General features: G+C 36.3%; 1 protein-coding gene across 1 annotated transcript; it reads right to left on the reverse strand.

Annotated features, from left to right (window-relative positions):
* Positions 1–1,893: 1,893 nt before the first annotated feature.
* LOC104239548 (putative GTP diphosphokinase RSH1, chloroplastic) lies at positions 1,894–14,855 on the reverse strand. Its single transcript, XM_070156041.1, has 24 exons — positions 14,425–14,855; positions 13,762–13,952; positions 11,735–11,899; positions 10,961–11,026; positions 10,692–10,784; positions 10,481–10,612; positions 10,269–10,367; positions 10,117–10,194; positions 9,969–10,040; positions 9,316–9,423; positions 9,023–9,120; positions 8,334–8,394; positions 8,180–8,242; positions 7,567–7,623; positions 7,378–7,479; positions 6,786–6,944; positions 5,874–6,005; positions 5,704–5,790; positions 5,559–5,630; positions 4,609–4,695; positions 4,067–4,523; positions 3,327–3,388; positions 2,370–2,438; positions 1,894–2,294 (listed from the first exon to the last, which is right to left on the reverse strand). The coding sequence occupies exons 1-24, from the start codon at positions 14,447–14,449 to the stop codon at positions 2,199–2,201; spliced, it is 2,631 nt and encodes an 876-aa protein (XP_070012142.1). The 5' UTR covers positions 14,450–14,855; the 3' UTR covers positions 1,894–2,198.
* Positions 14,856–15,182: the final 327 nt, after the last annotated feature.

The following is a 15,182-nucleotide window of genomic DNA, read 5'->3' on the forward strand; positions in this document are numbered from 1 at the left end:
CAATAGGGGTGGATGCACGCTTACCGAAGAAAATTTTGCTAAATATATGTACTAATATTGTATAGAAACGAATAAGTGAAGGAGAAAGAATTGTTATTTGAAGCCGACAGCAGTAGGAGTCCTAGCAGTCAACTCCAATGTTTGTTTGGTTTAGTAATATGCGGTGATTTGCTTGGTTCCTAACGACTTATCTCCAAATTAAGTCAGTTGCATGACCATGGAGAGCAAGTAGATCCTCGCAGCAACCACTAAGATAGCAAAAGTTGTGTTAAGTGTTGGGTGTTCGTTATTGCTTGCATCGAAAAAGGGAGGTAGAAATACATTAAATACAACTTTTGCGACGTTGAGACCTAAGATATATAGCAAATTTAAAATTTTGAGAAGCTGTCAGAGTAGAGATAACTTTTTTTGTATACATGTTTGGAGATTGGTTATTACATTTTAAGTTGGAAAAATAGTGTACTTTGAACTAAACATGAGCAAGTAGTGTGATTTTTTTATTTTTTTGGTCAAAGGGAAAATTATATATATTAAAAAGTACATTACAGAGTGCAAGCAGTGTGAATTTGTTAAACGACAATGATATCTTAACCACTATTATTGGTTTTCCAAATTAACGGAATTACAAAGATTTGCGACCATAGTCAAGTAACCTCATTAATAATCAAACTCAATCTTACGCCCTCATTAAATCATAAACTTCGAACTCTATAAACCGTGGTTGCCCTACAAATATAGTCACACTGCCAGTACGAAGCACAAGCAGAAGAAGAAGAACTCCACCATAACCAATCGTTGTTTATAGGGGAAAAATTATAGTATCAAAGAATAGTGACGTTATAAGTTCTTATTTGGAGGGAAAACATAAGTGCGAAGAAGTTTCGGACTGTACCTCAATCTTTTGTCTGTGTTTTCACATCCTTGTTTGCCCAGGCCTATAAAATTAGATTAGGTTCCATAGAAGTTAGTAAGAGCAAAATATGTAAGAATAATGCATAAATGATAAATAACTATAAAAAGATTACAGACCAGGAATTATGGAGCAAATATGACTTTTCTCTGAAACTGTTTGTGGGGGACGGTGTTCTTCAGATGTCTTCATTGGCGGCGAGGGAAACAGTTTTTTTTGGCGGAATAGATATAACGCTTGCAAATCAGAAATAAGGCAAAGAAGGGAGATGTAGTTGAGTAAAGCATAGGTTTTTGAATGTCAGTAATTAAGAGTCCTGGGGGTATTTGAATAGGGGGAAGGGAATTTTAAATTCAGAGAATGTTGGGTAAATTGGAACAGGGGCAACGTAAGGGAATTTAAAGAAGCGGCGCTGGAAGAAGGGAAAGTGGAACCGCAGTTGAAAGTTTAGATGTTGTTTGTTTGATGCGAAGAAGCGGTGACGAAGAATATGCGAAGCGTTTTTTTTTTTTTTTGTAATTTCAGTGTGAAACTACCGGTAAAAAACCTGGAGCCTAGGAAATTCAATTGCTGGTTATTGGGAGTGCCACCTCACCGGGGTTAGGGCCCTCGATTATATATATATAGATTCTACTTTGTATCCGATTTTTTCATTGTAATATTGCAAGTTTATTCTTCATATTGTTGGTGCATGACATCATAAAATGACGTCAAACGATACAATCTATCCAAACGTTGTGTTCATCAAACAATACAATACAATGTAGTATAATACAATACGATACATTATGAAACGACACTTAACAACAATACAAACAAGTTGTAAAAGAAGAATGAATATTACATTCTAAACCTATAATTTTAAGGAAGCAATTGCTCTAGTGACAACCGCCTGAACCCGTTACGTAAATCTTAGATCAGCCTCTGCCCAGAAAAAGAGGTCAGTGGGATAGCGTCAAACCCATATAATCACATATAAGAAATAGATCCCCAAAAAAAGTTTTGTATAGAATATCTATCAGTTTGTTGGAGTTCGTATAGTTCAAAATGCCTTTACAAGTATAACTCGTCACTACTCTTCCTTTATATACACAATCGCCTGACACCATATTGCCTAATATTGTTTGCCTCTATACTTGTCAAGAGGGTGGGAGGGGAAATATTTTTCAAAGAAAACTAAGAGAAAAACCACCCAGAAATGAGAAAAAGGGAATTCTGGTTTTAGAGGACAAAACTTTTTTCTCAAGCTTTCAACAGCTGGGCAAGTACTCTTCATCAAGCCATTAAACTAGCATTCTAGAAACTGTTTGTTCTCTGACCAGCTGCAACCCGTGGACCATCCTAAAACACCTAGGATCATATCGATCCTTGCACATGCATCAACCTGCAGGAGCTGAGAATTCATAAAATGGCACATGAAGAGAAAGTTGTTATACCGACGCATGTTCAGTAAGCATACCAAACTCTCGAGGCTCGCTTCAATATGAAATAGCTCGACAGCCATTCCCTTCCCTCTATCCGTCTCAACCTGCAGTTTGTAGAGTAACTATTCGGTCACCTCATGATTGAAAAGTTTAAAATAATCGAAACGGAAGGAGAATATGACTATTTAGTTGCTGAGAGCTTCATATATTTCAGAATGCAGATTCAAAAGGTGATATCCCAAACCTAATAGAACAATGCAATGGAAAGAATGAAAATTAATACTATATAGGTTGCTCAGCATAAAAGTAGCTGAGAATTGTTTTAGTCCTCTCCCTCATAATAGTTCAGCACGAATTTCTCTTTAGTCCACCACTTTCACAATGAATGTTCAGATACTGTCCTTACATGCTCTGTAAATATAAATCCTATCCCCGCCTGTTTCCTACTTATGAGGCCCCATAGTCTGTTCAAATGCTAAATGCCCTCCCAAAAGGTTTTCAATCACTCCAGGTGTTACCTTCATTTCTTCTTACTTCGCCATCAGCATAGCGAGAAAAGCTATGTATGCTCTCTTACTGCACCAAGATGTAAGCGTTGAATCTAATTAACTAACTTAAACTTGCAAAGTCCTCATTTAACAGAGTTCGATTGTTAGCTCCTGCTGACATAGGAAAGATCAAAAAGCTAACAGTGTCACCTACTTCATCACGAACTGCCTAATTGAGATAGCTAATAAAGATGTCTAATTCATGCTGAACCACTACAATGGAGCAGTTCCAGGTTCAGCTATTAAGCATATAACAAATGGTGAACACTTTCGCAGACGCAAGCTTAGTTTAGACACCAACTGCTAACAGCTTCATTGTCCACCCAAACCCTATTATAATTCCGATGATCAATATGTAGCTCAGGAGTTTGAAACCTAGATGAAAGATAATGTGATTTCTTTTATAAAGTAAATGGAAAATAATGTGATAAATATTCAACTCACCGAACAAGAACATATGCTGATGCCTACGGCTGCCAATGCTGAAGTAACATCCGCCATCATGCCTAATTAAAATCATGGTTTGAGATATCAGCCATTAAAAGTTATAAACCATGAAACTTTTTGGTCAGATATTAAAATATTCATGTAAAAATGAATATATGAGGTTAACAAACTGGAATACAGGTAGTTGGAACTATAAAAATTACATCAAAAAGGTAAAAATAAATTCAGTAGTTAAGCTGTAATTAACAACTAAATGTTAGATCTAAACTTTTAAACACGTCATTCTTTAGAACTTGAAAATACTTGCTCCTTCGAGGTAGTCAAACTTTTAAACACACCATTCTCACACATCTCTCGCAATGGGTATGGTGTGATGGTTAGGGTCTCTACCCTTAACCAGATGTCTCAGATTCGAGCTCGAGCCCTGGGAATGGAGACATTGTTGATTTGGAGCGCTTTTCACTCACCCCCCCCCCTCCCTTAGTGGCATACCAGTGGGAGTCTGGATTGGCCGGGCCGGTAGGTTTAAGCTACCAGATGCTTGAAGCAAAGAGTGGGGGAAGAAAAAAAGAAGAAAATACTTGCGGTGCTAGTGGTAATGATTTTTCCAATGACTGACTTAGGTAGAACCACCAATCCATAGGAAAGTTCAAAAATGCATCTACAATAGATGAGCAGAGATGCCTTATCCAGTTTGATGCCCATATGAAATAATTAGCCTTTAGCCCAATCATTACCTTTTCGATCTATGTTGACAACACAAAGCCACTGGACAGAGTGCCCTTCCAGGTTATGCCAAGTTGCAACTTTGCTAGCCAGCCAGCCGTCCAATCCTGGCAGAACTTCCCTGTACCTTGGTATGTTAGCAAGTATCATTTTGCCAACACCATTTCCTTGTGACAATGTCTCCCCTGTGGCCTTCAAACTCATATGCTGCATGCATTTGTTATGTTTCCCATTTACCTTGGGAATCTGAATACTAGTACTACGGAGTTGGAAAATATCTTCAGTACTCATACTTGCAGATGATGTCTCCATAACATTCTTGAGGATTTTCTCCCATGAATGTTTGGTTTCCTTAGAATAATCTGCTAATTCTTCCAATCCACTGTCACCTTCAGACTCAGCCGCAAATTCCTTTACCGAATCCACTGTTATTTCAGTTGCTGATAATGCAGCTTGCTCTCTCAAGAACTGAGGACAAAATGAGCACCACATTAGTTAATATGTAATAGTGATAATACTACACACAAAATTTCCATATGCAGAAAACACCTACTTTCATAATCTTGTGCCGGGCACTACGAGTTTTTGCATGTTGAAGCCACTCTTTATGTCTCTCAAAAGCAGACTTGCTGGAGAGACCCTGAAAAGGTAAACAGCAAGATGCTTGTAAATACCAGCATGATGAACTAATAACTTGGCTGCATCAAGTAACAATTTACTAAGCTTACAAAAATTAAAATAATGATGATACTACACATATAGGTTGCTCCGTACTCCAAGGCACAAAAATCCAACAACTTAAAGTTAGCTACAATAAATCCAATTTCAGACTAAAAAATGGCTAATCCTTGTGTTAGAAATTAGTTGGTACAGTTACGTGCGTAATTGAATGACAGAAGCACAATAATACATAAAGAAAATCTTTTCTTTTTATATGATAAATTCACCTGGAACACCTCAAACACCCCACCCCCCAATAAACATTGTGGCCGGTTCCTGCTTTGCTCCGTAGGTGACTCAAATTCCCAACCTTAGGGTTGGAGGTAGCGGCCTTGCTAGTAGACTATCTTCCCTTGCCAACAATACATATTGAAGCATGACAAGTTTAAATGTCAATAGCACAAGAGGGAGGTGCAAAAACTGAAGAATTAAATGGAAAAGGAAAACCAAAAAGATACATGCTTTACATATTAGAAACAACTGAACTTTATCTTCTTATTTTTATAAGTAACAGCTGAACTTTATCTGCTTAACCTTGTGACTGTAAGCTTAAGCCATAACCACAAAAAATTGCATTTCTTCCACCCATATTGCTTAAACTCTAAGGTTTAGTTGATATTTAGAATGTTCAGAATTACAAGACATATAAGACATGATTAAATGTCTCAGTAAGACAAAAACAATGAAAATGTAACAAGCATAGAGCTGCCCACAAAAGGAGGAGGAAGAAATATAGAGAAGAGAACATAAGCAGAAGAAGGTATGGAATTCATAGCAACTAACATTGTAGGTGATAATCTCTACGACTTCTGCGTTTGCAAGTACATGCAATGGAGAGACAAGATTACCATTCACCTGCAAACAGAAGAAGCTGCAATCACATCCAGATTCATTAAGCATTAAAAACAGATAGTAACAAGAATAAAACCTTTGCGGCCACCATTTTATTGCCAATTTCAGTGTGTATCATATACGCGTAATCAATGACGGTAGCCCCCTTTGGGAGATGTTTTATCTGCAAAGAGCAAAGTGGTACAGTGATAATGTAACAAGACCGAAAAAGGCAACAAATTGAGTAGAATATCGAGCAGATTTTACCTCTCCTCCGGGTGTAAACACAAAGACACGACTACCCAACAGATCTCTGGTAATAGTGTCCACAAATTCCCTAGAACTCATGTTTCCAACGAACTCTTCTTGCCACTCCCTAATTGCATTCAGCCAGCCAATCTACAGCAGAAAAGGACTTTATCAACAACAATAAGAACTACGCCTCAGTCCCAAACAAGTTGGGGTCGGCGATATGAATCCTTATTCCTTTCATTCAGCTCAACTCATATCAACATCATTACCAAAATAAAATAAAAGTGCAAGTAAAAAGAAGATACATACATACATACATACATACATATATATATATTAGCTCAACTCATATCAACATCAATACCAAAATAAAATAAAAGTGCAAGTAAAAAGAAGATACATACATACATACATATATATATATATATATATATATATATATATATACATACATACATATATATATATATATATATATGTACATATGCATATATATATGTGTGTGTGTGTGTATATATATATATATATATATATACTCCCTCCGTTCCAATTTATGTGAACCTCTCTGACTGGACACGAAGTTTAGGAAAAAATGAAGACTTTTGGAATTTGTGGTCCTAAACAAGTCTAAAAGGGGTCAGAGCATTTGTGTGGTTATAAAAGCTTGTCATTAAGGGTAGAATTGTAAGTTTAAGCTAAATTGTTTCCAAATTTAAAAAGGGATCATTCTTTTTGGAACGGACCAAAAAGGAAATAGGTTCACATAAACTGGAACGGAGGGAGTATATGATAGTAGTAGTAGTAGTAACATAATAATAGAAATTTTCTACCAAGTCTAAAACCTATTCCCAACTAGTAATAATTATAGATGAAGACCACACAGCTAATAAGGCACTAGACAATTTAGCAAAAGCAACAGATTTATACCCTGAGAGCAATATTGGCATTGTTAAGGCAGACTATTTTCCCTCGTGAACTTCTACCATTGGTTATAACATGCCCAACTAAACCATTTACAAAACCTTTCCCACTGTAATGCGCAGCAATGCCTCTCTCAGCTATCAGGTCCATCTCTTCAGTTCTTATCTGCCAAATATTACGCAAGTATAATCAAGCTGCTAGAAGATAAGCAGAACCAAATAAATGCTACCTTGTCAATAGACCATGAGACAAATTCCAAAAATCAGAAAGTAAAATGTCAAAGACATTCAATAGGATTATGTTTATTTTTTATTTTTTAAAAAAGACACTTCTAATAGGATATATATATTCCCCACTCAAAGCTGGACAAAATATTAAAGTAATAGGCTAAAAAGTTATTCTGATACAGGAAACATCAAAGAAAATTTTAAGATTTGGAAAGTTTAATGTATTTGAATTCTTGAAAATTTGTGTGGAAATAGAATGGTGTCAAACATTCTTGGATGTTCCAACATGAAAGTGTGTCATAAATATTGGTATAGAAGGAGTAACTGATATCATTGTTGTTCATAAGTTTTGGGAGGTGCCATGAATGTACCTGAACTTCCAAACGAAACATGCTCTCATAAAGAAATGGGATCACTGTTGTATGAAGACTTTGATAGCCATTAGGCTTTGGAGTGGCGACGTAGTCTTTCATCTGTTGCAAAATGTTACAAATAGAGCAATCAAAGTCCATTAGCATATCACAAGAATAAGGGATGCAGATATATTATGCAATACTTACAGCCCGCGGGATAGGTGTCCAAATTCCATGTACAAGTCCAAGCACATGATAGCATATCTACAGAGGAAAAATATGTTAGAGGCATCTCTATACATTATACAGAAAGAGATGCAAGTTTAGGTATTGATTCAAATATGAATTTGATGCATCGTGCAGCAATCTTTCTACTTAATGTCCAAAGTAATATAGAAACTTAGGCACCAATCTTTTTTTTATAAGGTAGGTTAAACATTCCTCATTGACGTCACCGTCGAATGAGCCTGACCAAAAAGTATATGATGTATAAGACATTAATGACCAATCTATATGATGTATAAGACATTACTAACTGGTCTTATTTTAAAGCAAAAATTAATGATCACAAAACATCTTCTGAACGCAGTATTCCAGTAACAAAATAATACACCACCATTAGCCACTTTTATCATAACATTGGGAATACACAAGTAGTGTGCCCACTTGTTCACTTCCTGATGTTCTGGTCAAAGGTTTCCAAATTATAACCCCCTTGAACTTGAACAATATATGTTATAAACAGCTAAAATTGAGGTAAAACCCAACAAAGTATTCAACTTCAAAAGGAAGTGGTATCTCCATCTTCATAACATGTTACCTGATGTGCACTGCAAAGGGGCCTAACTCCAACACAAGGCTTTGGTTTTATAATAATTCGAAGCTGGCAATCCAAGAATATAAAGTTAATATATAACCTTACACAAAACAGAGCATCTTCTATCAAATCAATCAAGCTTACAACAAAAGAGGACCTGCGCAATTTGGTTCACTTCGTTTATCGAGTTCTTAGATTTCAGCACTGCTTTGTAGATGCTGCAGATAAGAATCACAAAAGCTGGCTGAGGAAACGTTCACCATCGCAACCATAAAATATGTATGTATAGGTTACCAAAAGGGGCACATTTCAGGTGTGAATTAAAAAATAAAATTTAAAGATCAGAAGAACCGAGAACTTCCATTGTAGCTTTGCTTATGATAGAAACTCCAAACACGAAAACAATGCAACAAATTAGACAAGATCACTACGGCCTGAAAGTAGAGCAGAAAATTAACATACTTTTTCCCTCCAGGTGTGGAAAGAAATTCCCTAGATCCCAAAAAATGTACAAGCAATAGGCAGAACGACAATAAGAAGAGGTTCCACACTTCGGGGCAGAAAGAGCAACGTGCTGGTAAAATGGTTATGAGTCATTAATCAGAAATTTATCGGCTATGGTAGAGCAACTTTTTTTGATTAGGCAGATGGTAGAGCAACTAATTAGGTAGGCATCAAGCTAAAGTAGAATTTGTATTTCCTTTGAGGCTGTGATAACCCGCCACTAAAAAATTACTATCAAACAAAGAGAATCTTGAAAGGAAAAAAACTGTATGAATGCCAGGACAGGCAATAAACAACAAAAATAAATATGAACTTAGGACCAGGAAATAGGCATATGTGCACCTGTAAGGTTCCGTGCATATTGAATGAATTTCAGTCTTCACCGTCACGAGATCTAAGAATTGGTCTTCCTCTATTTTCTTCATCAATATTCTTTTTGCCTAAGGGAAGAAAAGACGCATTTAGAAAAAGGTGAACTGATAACTATGTACGGCTTTCAATAAACACCACAGTGATAACAGATAATGTTCTCTGCTTATAAGTAACAGTTGCATGTCGCAGCATGGATGGTTGGATGACAGAGGTCTTCTGAGCATTATAAGTAATTAGGTTTTAAAAGGGTGAGGAATAGATACCTCTTTGAGTTCTTTTTCATGTTCTTTATAAAGTTCTGCAATTCTTCGCTGCACCCTGGCATAGTCTTGAGCATTTGTATACATAAATGCTAAGTTTTCAAGTTCTGACTGCATGATGATAAGTCAAATATTCATGAAACTAAGCAGATATAAAACCATAATTTAGAGAAAAGAAACTGTACATAATGAAACAAGTGGCAGTAAACCACAACACTTCAAAGCCTCTTAGGTAGCTTCCAGAGAAAATGCCCCACCCAGCCCCAATTCTCTCACTAGACAAAAGAAAAGGATAGGTCCATCTAGGATAAAGAAGGCTACTAGAGGACAAAATAGATCAAGAGAGGACTAAACCGAAAATCACTTAATCAGCTGCATCATAGGTCTCTTTGCAGAAGAGATTCCAAACTCGATATGCCAATATTAATATGATCGTATATCACTGATAATGAGAACGACTACTATTATCATTAAGCAATTTCAGGAAAAGGGTTAAGAAAATGAGAGACATTCATGTACATCAACAGCTAACTGAAGGCCAGACAAGTGACAACCAGCCACTGTATGGAAGGGAGGAAGAAAAGGAAATTTAAATTAGGTACAATATATCTTAGGTATGTCAAAGCATTTAAGAGTTTTAAAGAAGCTAAAGAGACCTTGATTTGGTATATTCCAAGAAGTTTTGCCAAAGGAGCAAAAACCTGCAGCGTCTCTGTTGCAATGCCAGACTGGAAAGGAAAGAGAGTAACAAGATTGTTAGATATTAGACAGAGACGGATACAAAAAATTAAGATGTACATATACCTGCTTGTGTGGAGGCATATGTGAAAGAGTGCGCATATTATGTAATCTATCAGCCAATTTTACAATTATAACACGGACCTGAAACAGAAGCATTTTAAATAAGGGACTGTTAAGAAAGTAACTAAATCCGTACAAGTAAACAGGGGCATTACCTCCTCCGTCATGGAAAGAAACATCTGTCTAAGGTCATCAGCTTTGACATCCTGTACATGGCTTTCATCCTTGCACTTGATCTTTCCGAGCTTGGATACCTAACACATCAATCCCATTTACGTCAAAAAGGAACAAATTTCTTTTAATTGTTTAAACAAACGATATATATACATATATATATAGAGAGAGAGAGAGAAGAAGAAGAAACTACCTTAGTCTCCCCTTCAACAATACGCCGAACTGTCGGACCAAATTCCTTCTCTATTCTTTCAAAAGTAACTACATTTGTATCTTCCACAGTATCATGTAATAACCCAGCAGCAATTGACTCCCAATCCAATTCCTCAAAAAGAAAAAGGAAAAAAGTCAAACTCAGTTTATGCCTTCTGAGCCAGGAAAGTACAATAGTTCGCACAACTTACAAGCTGTCCAAGGATCTGTGCAACTGCAACTGGGTGAATAATAAAGGGCTCTCCACTACGACGCTTTTGACCATCATGCGCCTCAAAAGCAAGCTGTAATAATAATCAGTAGATCAGACAGGTTTTTCAGCTATTCTGATTTAGTTGGAGATTATGGCATGCCAAATATTTGTAACAGATGTTTTATCTTGCAAAGAAAGAAGTGATGAGAAAGGAAATCAAAGCCGAGGAGAAGATCAATTATGTTGATCATATGGGAATATACTTACATTCAAAGCCTTGCGAACCAATTCCAATTCCTTGTAAGAAAGATATGAAATGGAAGGTATAAGACCCTGTGAAACAGATAATTAACTTTGGTTAGATACTAACATAACAACAACAAACCCAGTATAACCCCACAAGTGGGGTCTGGGGAGGATAGTGTGTACGCAAACCTTACCCCTACCTTGTGAAGGTAGAGAGGTTGTTTCTGATAGACCCTCAGCTCAGTATACTAACAATATCAGACACTTGATATTAGCAAATGAGCATAAAAATCAGGCACTTAAAATTGAGAATTCATTCTGTATCTTTCAAAAACTATTCACAAATGCAAAATTAATCAATTTCAGAAGGAACATGAATTTGTCTAAATTTATGTAGAAAGAAATGCACACAAAAGACACCAGCTGCAGTAGATTCAATATTGAAAGTATGAAAGTTTTATGTATGGAAGAAAAAACAATCAGTAGAATGTGGAATTAGCAGTTCTGAGATAGGCTCAGGCTTTTCTATTTTAATTAGGATAGCTAGCGATATTTGAGTCAATAGGATTTTCCATTTTCTTTCCTGCCAGAGAAATTGATTAATTTTGCATTTTCTTCTCAATTTCCAAAAGCAACTGATAATCACAATTCATGATCTTTCTATCATGAGAGAGCTATGATGCTTAGGCAAGCTAATTTATGAATAAAACCAACAAGTTTTGACTAGGAAAGCAGACTTTGGTCATTAATGATGCCAGGAATCAGAGATGACTCCGTAGCTGGAGGATCACTAACCTCCCACAAACTTTCAGGAGATATCTCTTCACAAGACTCTGAAGAAAATGATAAAGAGCAACATAATTTCCATTTGCTAGAAGTAGTTAGTAGAAGCCTTGAGCCAGGGACTGCTTGCAGAGCTTCATCAGAGTAGCGTTCATCCATATCAGAAGTATAACATCTCTGCCACAAGTAAAATCTAGTCAGGTGAAAGATTGTAAAAGAAATAATTATTGCTTCTCAAGAAAATCAGCTATAAGTCTGTGCTGTTTGCATGCATGACTTTCCAGAAAATACATGTATAAATAAGTAAGCACATTCAAAAATAAAGTCCACATGGATCAAGCTTAAACTCGTGCTGGTTGAGTCACTGACTAACCTCAGGAGAAAAGGGTCTCGAGAAACTTGATACAGTCCAAAATTGACAGCCTATCCATGTATTTGCCACCAGAACACCCATTTTCATTTTTCTAATGCGTCACTATATGCATGTCTATGGCATTTAGTATATGTTAGTTACAAGTATTGAAGAAGAACAGATGTTGTAGCACCATTAAACTTTGATACTTTTTTCAATCAACTACAAGTCAATTCCAGATTAGTTGGGGTCAGTATATGAATTCTTTGTACCATTCCACTCTATTGAAGTCCATTGCAACTCTATAACCAAGAAAAGACATTTTCAAGACACAGAATTTTCTTTCTTTTACTTCTTATTTCTTTTTAGTGGGGAAGGGGGCGATCCTGACAACTTATTCTTTTTCTTGTCGCTACCGACCCTCCCACTTTTTACCTCATTCATGAAGCCTTACTTAGGTTTAAACTGAACAAACCCAAAGGCTGCACTAGGCACAATTGAGGGCATCATCCAGAATCTATTACAGATGTGATTTATTAGGTGTTGACATAACTGGTGAAAATATTAATTCATCAGCCAAGGAAATTGCTAAAGGATTATTCATCAGCCAAGGAAATCAAACTGAAGGCATTTCAATAATCAGAAATAATCTTCAATCTTCTAATAGGTAGCACAGAAACATAATCCAAAAGAACTCTATCTTCCAACAGCTTCCTCTAATGCTCTAAAGAGCGCCCTTGCTTCAACAAACAAGAAAAAATGAAAGAGATCTCTCTAACAAACTGGAGACCATGGCTCAAATCCCAACAGAAGCAAAAAATGCTAAGTGATTTCTCCCCATCTATCTAAGTCCTTGTGGTTAGAGTTACCCGGTACTTGTACTGGTAGGAGGTTGCAGGTACCTGGTGGAATAGTCAAGGCGCACACAAGCTGGCCGGGACACCACCATTCTAAAAAACAAAAACCCTGTAAAAACTTCTATAGCTTGCTGCACATAATGTTTTTAAATAACAGGAGGAAGGAATGAGGAAGGCAAAACAAGAAGTATCTCGACTTAAATTCTGAAACATATCATAAAGACTGAGGTCAAGCTCTCTAAGTCAGCCTCCTCTAATTAACTAAAGAATAAGAATCAAACAAACTAATCTTCTTACCGAATTCCATGTGTAATTTACAGATACTCTAACAAGAATATGAACTATAAAGATCTTGAGCTATTGAATCATTGCCTTAAAGTTTCAAGTTGGATACTCAAATTCTTTCAACTAATATATGCAACTTTTAGTAAGTTCATCTCACGCTCGTAAAATCTGCATCCAAGTCTACATGTGAACCCAAAATTGGATTACATGTGTGAGAGAGGGTGTTGAGCTATATAAGACTGTTCGACACCAGGTATCTAAGGCATTCAAGGGGGTTTATATAAATGTTCTGTCGCTCCAATAAATACCATAAAATTTTGAATTGGACTCTCATATTCTTCTACCTGTTCCCTAGATCAAGTTACGCATCAACATAAGGAACCACAAATAGGTTACTAACCACAGGCAAAAAGTAAATGACCAACAAGTTTTAGTACATTGCAAGGCAGAAAAGCCTCTAAAGCTAGCTTTTTGGACATAAAATTTTCTTAACTCAATGTGATTAATTTCAAAGAGTGTAAGTTGGGAGTTGAGTAAAAACTTACACATCGGTGGAGACGATTTCTTCTTCCATATCTATAAGGAGTAGAGGAACACTGAGAAGGATGAGTTGTGCTGGCAAGGAACCCAGTCAAGGCCCTTGGCGCCTTCCAGGCACAAGATAGCACACTACAGTCGAATCTCCCACTCACATCTCCTTTCCAAGACTTACATATATTCACACATTCAATAGAAACTGCAAAATAAAAAAGAGTTAATTCTAGTCACTGACGGCGCAATAAATAATTACATAATCAGGTCATTTAAATTTAATTGCATGTAACTCTATTTAATAGCATTGATTGGTAACCTAAAATAGATATTGGTAAGTAATCTGCTATAACAGCGAACAGTTTATAACAGACACTTTCTGTATATAACTTAAATCCAGTTAAAATAAATAAATACAAGACTAACACATTATTCACGTTAGCTCCACTGTTTTCCACGAGAAATTGTTAGTAGTAGATTTAGTGAACCTCCAGTCACTGAAAACCTTTATTGCCTTATCGCAATACAAATAATTTAGCAGTGGAATGAAACATATTGGAATAAAATTACATAATTTATATAGCCTGCGCGCGACTACTTTGCAATTAAGGTGTATTGATTAACTAACACGCTATTCACGCAAACATTGAAATGAAATTAATAAACGTAGTAACCACCTGACATTGAAGTAGCAGAAGCCATGTCTATTCAAAAGCATCGGTGCACGAACTACTCATTCCGCGTTGAGGTGAAAATCAAGCCAACTGTGACAAAAGCTCATTCGTCTGGGAACACAAAGATGAAGAAGATAAATAAACATATTCCGCCGGAAGGTAATGATACAGTAAAATCACAGCCAATGAAAGGAATCAAAAGTTTCGCATTCAAAGCTGCGATTGTCTCAGGCAAGAGTTTCGCAATTCAGAGAAATTAGGGAGCACTCAAGAAGCGAGGATAAGCCAATGGTGGAAGCAAGGGAGCGAATATGAGATAATCTAGAGAGAGAGTGAGAGAGATTTCAGTCGCGGAGATTTCAGCCAAAGACCACACGATTAGAAAAAAAACCGTTTGATAAAAGATATAGTATTTTTTGTCTCTCATTTTTTCCCTTTAAACCCTATGTTCTATTTTTCTTTTTCTCTTTGCGTGGCAAAATAGATGAGGTAGTTATATACTAATGATCGTCCAAGACTCCGAGTGGATATAAACTTGGTTATCTCGCTTTTTCTGGTGTTTCAATATTCCCTCCCCTCCACTTTAATTAATATTTTTGGTTATTTTCACATATATTATGAAAGTTATCTTCTACTATTAATTAACAATAAAATTAATCATATTAACCTTAATTGTTGCATTAAAAATATTACAAATACCTTTAGGCAATTTACTCCAATGGAAACTTTGAAAAAAAAACTAATTCTTTCTTGATATCTGA

Source organism: Nicotiana sylvestris, chromosome 9 (genome assembly GCF_000393655.2).
Source record: "Nicotiana sylvestris chromosome 9, ASM39365v2, whole genome shotgun sequence".
Taxonomy (NCBI): domain Eukaryota; kingdom Viridiplantae; phylum Streptophyta; class Magnoliopsida; order Solanales; family Solanaceae; genus Nicotiana; species Nicotiana sylvestris.